The sequence below is a fragment of the Passer domesticus genome, chromosome 4, assembly GCF_036417665.1.
Source record: "Passer domesticus isolate bPasDom1 chromosome 4, bPasDom1.hap1, whole genome shotgun sequence".
NCBI classification, from domain to species: Eukaryota; Metazoa; Chordata; class Aves; order Passeriformes; family Passeridae; genus Passer; species Passer domesticus.
Genome location: NC_087477.1, coordinates 41,254,087 through 41,266,451, shown reverse-complemented (window position 1 = coordinate 41,266,451; position 12,365 = coordinate 41,254,087). Strand labels below are relative to the sequence as shown.

The following is a 12,365-nucleotide window of genomic DNA, read 5'->3' as shown; positions in this document are numbered from 1 at the left end:
TACTACTTAACTGCATAAAGAATGTAAGTTTTTGTAACACTGCAGAAAATCCCAGTGCTGGTAGCAAAATGACCATTTTAATGACCATTTCAATTTTTAACTAAGAACACTTTCACTAATTCTTGTAAAGATAGAGATCAACAATTTAAAAAAATACTGTAAAGAACTGTATAAAACACTTCCTGCTGCAATCACACCACAGTTTCCTCTTAATGCTCTGGAATTCCCTGGCTGCTCCACTCACAAGATATAATTAAGCTTGCAAGTTAGAAGACATGATGGAGCTGAAGACTGGAGAACGGGACTGCTGCTGACTTTTGCACTCCCCATGCTACATCAACCCGGCCTAAACAATTTAATGCTCTGCTTGTCTCCAGATTAGCTAAGCCATGGGCTCCCATTTGGTTTCAACTTCTACCAAATCAGAAAAAAGCAGCTGATCAAGCCACTGCCTCAGCTTCCAGTTTTGCCAATCTAACACTCTTCTGTGTTTCTTATTCCTGACATTTTAAGTGTGTGCATTTACACATATACATGAAACGATTCAGAAAGTTTTGGAGTTGCACTGATCAAATAACATTCTTCTTCAGCCCTGCAAAAAGAACCCTTCTGTTATCTTCTCTAGAGAATCAACTCTTAGGTAACAGAGCCACCAACTGCAAAGTGAGAACTCCTTCCTACCTTTTCCACCAAGCATAGAAAGCACACGTGAGAAACAGAAACTACATCCTGGGCTGGATGTTCAGAATGATCCCCTCCAAAGACTTTCATGCAATTAAAGGCTATTAGTGGGGTTTGGTTAAAAATAACCTATTAGAGAGGTACTATAAGAAATACTGGAAGATCTGCCTCTCGTTTGGAGACAATACCACACGCAACACCTGCTTGTCACACAACACCAAAGCCTTTCCGTGCTTTGAGAACAGTAAGCAAAACACAAATTGGCACACTTAAAACAGTAATTGCCAGGGTGTGGAATAACTCCCAGGGGCACGAAATTCACACAGCACCTACAGCTTTCTACCTCCACCAACACACAGCTTCCCTTTCCCTCTCGCGGAACCCGCCAGCTCCCGAGCAGGGGCTGCTCTCGCCGCGCTGCCGCCCAGCACGCCCGGCCGAGCCGGGCCCAGCCCGACCCGCTGGGCACCGCCGGTGCGGCGGCGCAGCCCGGGGCAGGGCGGCCGCTCCCGCGGCTGACACGTCGGACGGGACGGAGCGGCAGGCGCGGCCCGGCCCTCCCCGAACCCGGGCCCAGCGCCTGCCCCGGCCCGGCCCGGCCCTCACCTGCCGCTGCGGCCCCGGGGGCGTCGTGCTGCGGGGGACGGGAGGGCAGGACGGAAGGAGGGAAGGGGGGTCGGAGGAGGCCGGGCGGGGCGGCGCCGGCGGCCCCTCTCAAGCTTTATTTTCTTCCTTCCCCGGTGGCAGCAGGAGCCGGAAGCGCCGGGCCGGAAAGGGATGGCGGCCGCGGCCTCTCTGGGCCGTCATGTCTATGGTCGCAGCCATGGCAACCAGCGCCGGCACCGCCCGGGAGGCTGCTCCAGCCCTGCCGGGTGCCGTGCCCGGGAGGCCGGGCCGCCGGCGGGGAGAGAGCCGGAGCGGCAGAGACGGAGCCTGGCCGGCTGTGGGCGCGGATGAGCGCGCCTGGGAGACGCTGCTCGGTGCCATGGCAGAGGCTGTGCCCGAACCCACAGTGAGGAGGAAAAAAAGCATAACTATCGAGGAGAAAATCGACATCATAAGCGCTGTGGAGAGCGGCAAGAAAAAGGCGGACATTGCAGCCAAGTATGGCATCAAGAGGAACTCTCTGTCTTCGATTATGAAGAATAAAGAAAAAGTTTTGGAAGCCTTTGAAACTTTGCGGTTTGATCCTAAAAGGAAAAGACTGAGGACTGCTTTTTATGCCGACCTGGAGGAGGCACTGATGAAGTGGTACAGAATTGCACAGTGCTTGAAGGTGCCGGTCAATGGCCCTATGTTGCGCCTCAAGGCGAATGATTTCGCCCAGAAGCTTGGACACAGTGATTTTAAATGCAGCAATGGCTGGCTCGATCGTTTCAAGTCGAGGTACGGTTTGGTTTTCAGAGCCCAGCCTGTAGAAGCAGCTGCTACTCCTGCAGTGGGTGCTCCAGCTCTTTGGTACCAAAACGTGCTTCCTTGTTATTTAAATGATTATCAGCCAAAAAATGTGTTTTACATACAGGAGACTGGGTTGTTGTATCAGATGTTACCACATAACACGTTTACATTTAAAGGGGAAACTTTTTCTGTAGGAAAACAAAGCGAAGAGAGCATCACTGTAGTGGTGGGTACAAATATGGATGGCTCTGAGAAACTCCCACTGCTCATTATAGGAAAAAGCAAAAGTCCATGCTCTTTCAAAGATGTGAAATCGCTGCCAGTGGATTATGAAGCAAATGATAGGGCGTGCATGACTTCAGGGATCTTTGAACAGTGGATGCATAAACTCGATCACAGATTTCAAGCACAGCAGCGCCGAGTGGTTATTCTTGTTGATTCTCTCCCAGCTCACACAGAAGTAAAGCACCTGAAGTCTGTCAAATTAGTGTTCTTTCCTCCAGACTCCTCTTCATGTATAGCTGTGAAAGAAAGGATTATCAAAAGTCTGAAGGTAAAATACAGGCACTGTCTTATCAAGAGATTTGTTGACTGTATAGAAAGTAATAAAGAGTTTATGCTGACCCTTCTTGATGCAATTGAGATGCTGTGCCTGTGCTGGAGGGAAGTAACACCAGAGACTATTGCAAAAATTTACGATGGAGTAACTTTCAAATTAGAAACTGAGACAAATGATAATGACAGTGAGGTTGAAAGTGATTTTGATTTGATTGCACATGCACGGGCAGCTGGACTAGAGTTTCCAGAAGGTTTGTCTTCAGAAGAATATGCAGCTCTAGATGATGGCTTGGTAACTTACGAAGTGCCCACACATAATGAAAAGATGTGTGACAAAGAAAGTGCATCAGATAAAGCTGAGACATTTGTTGGTGATGAAGATAAGGATGAAGGTGATCGACTTCAGGGAGCTGAACAGCTTTTACCATCCAAAAATGAGGCTTTGAGTGCTTTAGATACCCTCCGAAAGTTCCTCAGAACTCAGGACACAGATGATTCTCTTTATGATTCCCTAGCTGACTTGGAGAACTTTATTCAACATGTAGCATGTGAATAAATATTTTAGCAAAGTGGGAAAGCATGTAATTGGGGAAAAAAAAAGAATATATAATCAAAGATATTTTTAAAACAAGCATTTTTGAAATGTTCTCTGGTATGTTTTGCTCAGGTGCCTAGATGAACATAACAAAACTATGAAAAAGGGCTATGAATTGAAAAATTTTCCACAAAATCAGAAGCAAATAACACATATTTGAGGTGAAGAGAGGGAGTAAGCTGAACCCTTAAAATGCTAACTGTAATAAATACAGTGGGGGCAAAAGAAATTCTTTGAGCAGTTTGGTGCACTCAGGATAAACTGTTGACCACTTGGAACTCTTTCTTCAAGAAGAGACAAGCACTTCTACGCATCAATAATTTCACTGGTGTTTTTGGAGTTTTGACAGTGGAGTGGTAAATATTTATCACCTTAGTGTTTTTGATACATAAACACAAAATTGAATATCACAGAAAATACATGCTTAAATGCTGAGAAGTAAGGCATTTTAAAAAGAAATATTTTTTGCCCTTTATCAAGAATTCTGGCCATCTTTACTCTTGCAGCAGATGATGAACAGCAGAAAGTTACCAAGCTTTGAATGTGTTGTTTTGTTTTCTTAAAACTGCTCATGTGTGAATACACTCGAATGGCATAATCATTCATCCAGGAGTCAAAAGACAAGCCTTTACTTGGTCTTTGAAGAGGTCACAAAGGAAGGCCATTCTCTCCTTTTCAGCCTCTTTGATGCACAGATTTGATGTAGGTCTTTCTGTGCAGCTCCATGTATTTCTACAGTAAATTCAGGGAAAAAAAAGCCAATATCTGGAGTAAAAACATCTCAGAGCTCTTGATTTATTTTCAATACTTGGAGGCTTTGCTGTAGGATTCAATGCACTAATGTGGTTTATCACTAAAAGTCCCATTAACAAGGATGCTGTTTGCATGATTGCAGCGTGAAGTTGTGTAAATCACAGTACATTTACATGTCTTGGAGCATGCATTTCAAAGAAGGTAATCATATCAGAGCCAAAACCCACAGTGTATGTGACCTTCTGGCTTTTTTCAAAACCTGTTTTAAATCTTTTCCATAGCTATAAATTTAGATTTTTTTTCAAAAGTTGGAGATAATATTTTTTTCTAATTTAGAATCCCTTTTGGTAGCCTGCATAATAAAAAATCTGTTATGCTGCCTATAATTAAACCATGAGAAAAAAATCTCACACATATATGAATCTTCTATTTTAAATAAATAGTTTGGCTACAGTTTTGTTTACTGTTTCTTTTCTGGTGTAGGACAGTTTATCCATTTTCATTATTGAGAAATCATTTCAGAAAACGTATCAGATTGTAGGAAGACAGCGAAAATATTAGGGTTAGTGAGAGAAAGCTTTTGGCTCTAAGAACATTTTACTGGAACCCCTTCCAAAAAAACCCCACAAAATTCTGATTTCTCATTGTGAAATATATTATGTGAATTCCATCCAAAGGATATTCTGATTAATTAAGAAATTTCTGTTGAATTCCCAATAAATAAAGTCCTACATGGAGATTTATAGAATCTGTGAAAAAGGTACTCCTCTGAATTATTCCTTCTAGGTATTTATAATTTTAAAATACAGATGCAAAATCTTTTAAATTAACAATCTGTGTCGCATTCTTCTTGCTTAAATATTTTATAACAAGCTTATGAAAAATACTTTTGATTCTGACTAAGCTTATTTGAAGTTCATCTAAATCCCACAGATATATCTAGATAATTTTCCTATAGCAATCTTTCGATTTAAAATCTATTTCTTTGCAACAGCTTTTCCTGCTAAAGGCAAGTTTAGGGAAAAATTTCTCTTATCCATATAGTAAATGTGTAATTTGTTATTATTTGACTCCATGTGGCCCTCACTGGCCTGGGTTCCAGATAAAGGAGCTCTGTGTTTCCTTCTGAGAGAATTCAGAGTGTGAAAGTGTTGGATCTGAATGAGAAAGACTCATGTATGTAAGAAGCAAATCTTGGTTAAACAAGGGTTCACTCTACAAGTGTAACTTTTCCAAGAAGAGGCTTGTAAAAATCAGGAGATGGGAAATAACATCGTTAGCTGGAAAGGAAGGAAGTGAATTACTGAGTGTTTTCATATTCCCTCATTAAAGCAACAGGAAGGATTTAATAATTTGGCCTAGACTTTGAAGGTGAATTGTGAAACTTGCTTTAAAAAACATACAGCCTGTCAAAATCCTGTATATTTGGAGAATTTATGACTTTTTCCTAACCTAGTTCATTCTGAGAAACCAAACTAAAATGCACTCACTGAAACTGGTTCTGTAAGTCAGACACTTTATATTTTAACGCTATAGCTTTCAAAGTTATTTAGGAGCCTGAATATTTCTCCTTTCTTGGATTTTGGTCACATTTATAGTGAGTGAAAATGAAGTCCATTCTGAAGTTGCTGCTGTTTTAGGTGTTTGTCACGGGGAGATGCAGACTCCCAGACCCGAAATACAAACAGTGGAAAAGGAAGCAGTGTGCTGTGTAAATGTTTGTCAGTTTAGCCTGTGCACACAGTTTGAGCTGGAGATTTCTTTACCTTGTCTGGGTAAACCACCGGGACACTGGCTTTTACATCTTGAGGTGTTATCTTTTGGAGGGAGAGGAAGGATATATCTTTAGATTGCATCATATTTAAAATTAAGAACCTTTTCTACAAAAGGCAGGTAACTAAGGCTGTCATTTGCTTTAATACTTTAATATTAGTATGGACAACAATGTGCTTTTTTTCCATAGCTTTTCTGCTTCATGCCATGGTTACAGAGTGATTATATTCTTCAGCATCAAGTCAGTGAGGTTGCTTTTGGTAGCCCAAAAGTGACTTCTAGAAATAGGAACTGAAAATATGAAGTTTTAAAAATATAACTGATGTCTAGACAAGGTCAAAATAGAAAAAAAATATTTGGAAAGTATGTTTGATATAATAAAAAACATCCTCAGATTCATTCTTGTGATAAGTAATATGTAAAATAAATATGCTCGTCAAAAATGCATGTTTTTTGAAAAGTGTTAGAAATATTACACTCTGATTTAATTTTTTTTTTGTATGTTTGTTACTGTGTGTGCAGTTCTGGATACCTTTCAGGTCTATAAAACTGCATCTTCTTTTAAAACTGTTATCAAAAGGAATATTGCTCTCCTCTAATGGTAAGAGAAAATAACAACTTTTTGCACCCTTAGGCAAAAATGGAAGAGAGGAGGCAGTCAGAGATCTATAGGAGAGCAATCCATGTGTGCCTGTATATCCAAGATTTGTGACATTTTGATAGCTGAGCAGTCATGGGAGTAAATGAGTCAATGGTTTCACATTATTACACAAATCTTGAGAATAATACCCTCAAACACAAAGTGATTTTAAATTTTATGTGCAATATTTTTGTAAATTTAAGTTAAATTGTAACATGAGAATATTAGTAAAATACCTCCAAGTTTTTTTGGTGGCTATGTTTATTGAAGTGATAGAGTAATATTGACCTGCTCAAGACTTACCTAAAATGTATGGTGACTGGGCAACCATGGAATGTAATGACAGTGTTTCATGTTATTTTATTCCTTTAATATCAATAAAAGCTGGTGCTTCCTATTTTTGGGAGGCATTTGTTAAATGAAGGGTTTGCAAAGTTCTCGTTGAGAATTGAATGCTGCTGTGGCAAGAGAAGAGTTTTTATATTTATGCAAGGAAGTCAGTGTTTGTATCTAGATGTTTTAATATGTCTGTTTTGGGGGACCCTTTCTTGAAAATCAGAACAAAGCCTAGTCAATTAATAAGCAAACAAACCTAACTGAAATTTTTGCAGTGGGATGAGTACCAGCATATTTCTGTTGATACATGCTTTAACAACAGAAAAAAAAAAAAAACCAAACCTTTGCAACAGATGAAAACACAACAACTTGATGTCTGACAGCCTGATTTTACTCACAGCCTTTATTCTGGTAAAGCAGTGTGGTATAGACATGTGATTCCCTTTTCCTGATACAACTGCACATCATTGGTTTATAGAAACAGGAATTCAGGTGTAGTTCATTTCCTTTCTTGGTAGCTCAGTTACTCTATTTGAGCTGAATTTTTTCCTTTCAAATGTAGCTGTTTAACTGCATTGGTCTAGTTAAAACCATACAACCTCTGGGTTAAGGCAGAGTAGGGAAGCCAGTAGTCTCTTGTCAACTTATTCACAGCTGTGTCACCTCTGTTCTTTGAGCAGAATGGAAAAGCGTAAACTGCAAATTAGTGCTATCAGTCAAGTGAACAAATAGCACACTGAATTACCAAATCTGTTGAGTGAGAAGGTGCTGTATTTTTGACAATTTTTAAAATGGCTTTCTGTGTTTTACAATATTTCAGCTGAGAGTCACGTTCTTCCCAAGCTTTCAAGTCATGCTACCTCTGCCACAACATTCCAGCCTTGTGCATGAACAGCACCAAGGGGAGCAGGTCACTCCCATCAACACAGAGGTAGCTACAATCCATGGGAGCTGTCAGCCTGCCCACAGGTAGTGGCTGTGTCACTGGGGAGGTGAGGTCCAGAGCTGGTTTGCATCCTCCCCCCTTCCACGCTTGTGTTGCTCTGTGTGCTGTGCCAGTGCTTGGCTGTCATCACCAGGGTAGTGACTCATCTGTCTGAGAAAGCTGTGGTCTGATGGGGTAGTGCAACCTCACCCAAATGCCAAATAAAATAATGCATGGTTTATTGGTTGAAGACTGTGGGACCCAGGATTGCTGAGGAGGACATTAAGATGTCTCAGCTCTCCTGGTCCTTGCTCAGTAGCAAGGCTGAAAGAGAAGTTCTTGCTGTAGAGAAGTTCTTACAAAACACTCACTATTCAAGAACTACTTCAACGTGTGGTAACTCGGTGTTGGATTTCCCATCTGAAGTCAGCCACTTCTCTTGAGAGATGTGCTGTGGGGCTGCCTCTGTATCATGCACACAAGGAGACAACCTAATGAAAGTGCTGCTTTTCTTCTAGTGGTGTTGGTACCTCCTATTTCTAACCTGTATAAATGATGCTTTGCTATTCAAAATGCTATTTCTTTCCCCTTCCACCTTTTATTCATCCATTATATTTATTGATATCCTGACAATTCTAATGTTAAAGTTAGGACTGTTGGCCCAACCTTCTGGCAAACTGCTTTCCTCCTTACACTCCCTATTTCTAATATTATCTTTTGCAGATCATATTTTTGAACTGTCTCATGTATCAGCTAGTATCACCTTCTTAGTACTCATCCTCGTGATCGTAGGCCCTAATTTCTCCATTGCTGTATTTAGTGGCTTTCCTAAACCCTTGCTTCACTTAGCTGAAAATATTTAATATGTCATTATTTGTTTTTGTCTTTTCCTTTTGTAGCAGAGGGTGAGCAGTGTTTTTTCCAGCAGTTCCCCAGAATGTCCAAGAGAACTGGTAACAAAACACAATCTCTCTCTCCTTTCAGGTGTCTCCATTTTCTCTTTCTGTCAGTGGTCCCTTCTGACCTGTTCTTTTGAAATTCTGAATTTGACATTTAGTATCTTTGTTTAAACTGCTTCTATTTCTCTTTCATTTCTTACCCCTACCTGCCTGTATAGCATCCTTCCCACATTCCACTTTTACATTCACATTTCTAAATATCATATCACTACTCTTACTCTTTGGCTCTTTCTTCCCTCCACTTTTACTGGCCCCATCTAATATTTAATCTGCATGTCAAATTCCCTTGTCCTCCTTTCTATGATTTCATGTCCAGTACTCTCCTCCAAAAGCAAATACTTAACTCTTTCTGGAGACAACCATGTCTTCATGATATTTGTACATCAAATATTATTTAATGATTAAAAGTATGTTATCTTCCCTAACTTCACCTCTTTGCATGTTTTCCCCCCATCCTTTCTGCTTAGTCATTTCAAGTCTTGCCTTTGTTTGAAACTTTCCTTTGCACTCCTGATCACCAGCATGGATTTTATTCTTTTTTTTAGCCTTGTAAAAAATAAACTCACAAACAAAACCTGCACAAAGAGTTTAGGACTGTTTGTTAACATAGCTGTGTTACAATGCTGCATTAGAAAGTCAGATTGAAAGCCAGTTCAAACATTAGCTAGTATCTATCAAGGTTTTTATTTGAACCTACATATTTTTTTGTTTATTTTTGCTTTTTGCTCTTTCAATAAGTGTTTGTGAGACTTCAGATATTTGTGCCATGTGTAGTGAGCCCATATGGCCTGAGATCATTGAGAAAGGAAGGTAGAACATAAAAAAGGAGGAGTTAAAAGGCAGGGTCCTGGTCTATTGAAATTCCCCTGCAGGAACTCAAGGAGAATTTCTAAGTCAGGTTAAGCAGAACTTTTTGTTAAAAATCAGCATCAAGAGTCCTCTGTAAATCCATGTCTATACATAATTAGGCTCACAGAAATTATTAATGAGAGGTAACACCACAAGCTCACTAAATTCTGAATAGCAAGAAATGGCCACCCACAATTCAGCTCCACTTCAAAACTGACACAAATTTGTGTTTGAGTTTTATTCCCCAGAGCTAATGACACACGATCTGTGTAAACTGTCACTGCCCTGCCCAGGGCTCATCAATGCTCAGTAAGCAAACAGACATTTGCCTAGAGACAAGGCAAGGCTGAAGCAGCATTTCTGTATAAGAAGAGTTTCTGCAGAGTCTTGACGTTTAAGAGTCAGATGAGCTTGAAAATTGACATGGCTTTTCAGAAGTTAACCAAGAGACACTTGGTAATATGAACTTGGGATCTGAACTGGAGATACTTATTATGTGCTAACAACTGCTAAACTATTTTGGAAAGGCTGGCACAATGGATTTCAGTTTCACTGCTCTGAGAAAAAGTGGCTCTGAGTGTTACATGTATGCTCAACACACGGCAAAAGCAAACAATTAACATTTGAACTACAATTCAAATCCTAGTAAAGAAAAACACTTAATTCTCTGTGTGAGCTGAGGGTGACCAGACTCAGTGCATTATACACTGAGCATCTGCAGAGAAGCAGGAGCAGATGTGGCACATGCTATAGACATGCAACAGCAGGACAGAAATACAAGTACAGGCAGACAGGGCTACAGGCTCTTGGCTCTGCTTGTTGAATGAATACAAACAGCCCTCTAATCCCCATCAGGAGGCTTCCCCTACATGTCTTGTTATCAAACCAATCTTTTCAAAAAGCAACAGAAATTCTCTTAGGAACCAAAAGAAATTTAATGTTTGATAATTTCTTGCCAAATTGGCAATGTTGTTCTTCATACCCTTTCACCACGTAAAAGTTGGCAAACAAATCCAAATAGAAAAGCTAATGCTGAAGTAAACATGTAATAAAACTTGTTGTTTTTTGTGTCCCATCCTCAACTGGCCTTCACTTATCTCATGTAGATTTAGGTGCCCTAAATAATACTACACCTTTGGAGCATTGTCAAAATTAATCTGGTGCCAACAACTTGCCTGCCAGAGCTAACAGGAGAGCATTTGGCAAACATAATGCTTGGGTGGCCAGAAATCTTGCAATTTAATCTTAAATATTCATAGTTAAATAGCTTTAGTAAAATTACTTGATCATTCCCTAACAATATATACAGAATTATTTATGCCCAGCCATAATGCACATGTGCAACTCCAAACCTGCATTCCTTGTGAAATGCCTGCATTCGCAGTGATCTGTTGAGAACTAATACTGGGATGGCAGATAGCATCCTGGACAATGAGATTATATGAAACTTACATTAATGTAAGCTTCCTAAAGGAATTATTTGGAATGGGGATTAGGCAGCTTTATGAATTTAATACTTCTTTCAGATTTCTTTATCCTCTCACCTTATCTCACAGGGGGAGAACCCAGTAGCTTGCACTGGTGCAGCCTCACAAAGGAGATAATTTTGAAAAGTGTTCTTTGGGGGAATCTCTTCTAGTGTTCAGAGGCATATTGACCTGCAAGGATTAGGAAGAAATTTCGCAATGTGTGGAAAACAGCCCATGGGATCTGGCCAGCGGGAGATTTAACTGCTGCTCTGCCTCCCAAGTGGGCTGAGCCAGCTTCTTATTAGGATGCTGACTCCTCAGGCAAGGCACATATTTGTGAGATTACATCCTCCAAAAGCAGTAATGCAGGTACTGGTTTGCTTTTAATCATTCATCCTTCTCTCTCTTCCTGTCTGCCATTCCAGCTCCTCAGAGATTAAAAATTCCCTGCCAGCCGCCTGCCTGATCCGATCATTCCCGTGTTTTGGAAACCTGGGATGGTTCTGTGCAATCCACCCTCCTGATTTACAGGCTTGAAATATAGAACCTATATTTGGCAGGCTTTTTGGGGGGGATTTGATTTTTTTGTTGAGTATTGGATACTTGCATTGTCTAAAAGCATTTCCAGCTCTAATGGGAAAAGAATGAGTTGTGAACCTCAAATGAACCCCACATTTCTCTCTGTGTGGAGATGAAATGATAAGAACTTAAACCATGCCGAGATCTGCCCTTACTTACATTCAAGAAGGGCGTAGACTCAGGTTAGGTGTGGATTGACCTTTACAGACATGGTAGAAAGCACAAAGCTTCACAATTAAGTACTCAGAAGGAAAATGGATTACGAGAGAAATTATGTTCACTTCCAGGAAGCTTCTATTTCCTATAGGATCACATCTACAATTCTTTCCATCAGGGGTTTCATTAGCAGCCAATAGTTAGGACTGACTTTTTTCATTCTTGCTGCATCTGCCTGTGAATGGCTAAATGCCAGGTCTCACAGAATTTTAGTATTGCTTGCCTCATACTTAGGATACACCAAAGTATAAAACCTGTACCTTCTGACAGAAGATCAAGCCTCAGAGAGCAGGATGTAGGCAAGGTAGCAGCCTTGATCAGAACCATGATCTTCTCACTTCAGACCACACTTGGTGCACCTATACTTTGGCACAGGGGTGTGGCTGTGGCACGGACAGATGCATAGAAGAGGAATCACAGGAGTTAAGGGGTATCAGTCTGTGTACTGCTATTAGGATGTATAATTGGGCTGCTAGTATATATACTGAAGTATATTTTACTGGCACAGCTCTCTACAGCAACCAAATAAATATTTAATAAATGTGTGCCATCCTGTACTGCCATCACAGACACTGGTCAAATCACGGATCCACCTGAAAATGTGCTGCAGTACATCCAACCCACCTCTTAGAAA

General features: G+C 40.6%; 2 protein-coding genes across 6 annotated transcripts in view; one reads left to right on the top strand and one right to left on the bottom strand.

Moving 5' to 3' along the window:
- Window positions 1–1,425, bottom strand: part of ARFIP1 (ADP ribosylation factor interacting protein 1) — a 40,595-nt gene extending 39,170 nt beyond the window's left edge. Inside the window, exon 1 of one of the 5 annotated variants that reach the window (XM_064417391.1) lies at window positions 1,288–1,425. The gene's annotated coding sequence lies outside the window, so the exon portion shown is untranslated. The remainder of the gene's footprint in view (window positions 1–1,287) is intronic. The other 4 variants (XM_064417389.1, XM_064417388.1, XM_064417387.1 and 1 more) reach the window with 4 other exon arrangements.
- Window positions 1,318–4,438, top strand: TIGD4 (tigger transposable element derived 4). The gene has a single exon (XM_064417386.1). It carries the CDS (start codon window positions 1,487–1,489, stop codon window positions 3,191–3,193), a length of 1,707 nt encoding a protein of 568 aa, XP_064273456.1. The 5' UTR covers window positions 1,318–1,486; the 3' UTR covers window positions 3,194–4,438.
- The last annotated feature ends 7,927 nt before the right edge of the window (window positions 4,439–12,365 follow it).

What these genes read in the sequence shown, in the direction of transcription:
- TIGD4 (XM_064417386.1), top strand. Translation starts at nt 1,487, where the DNA reads ATGTCTATGGTCGCAGCCATGGCAACCAGCGCCGGCACCGCCCGGGAG.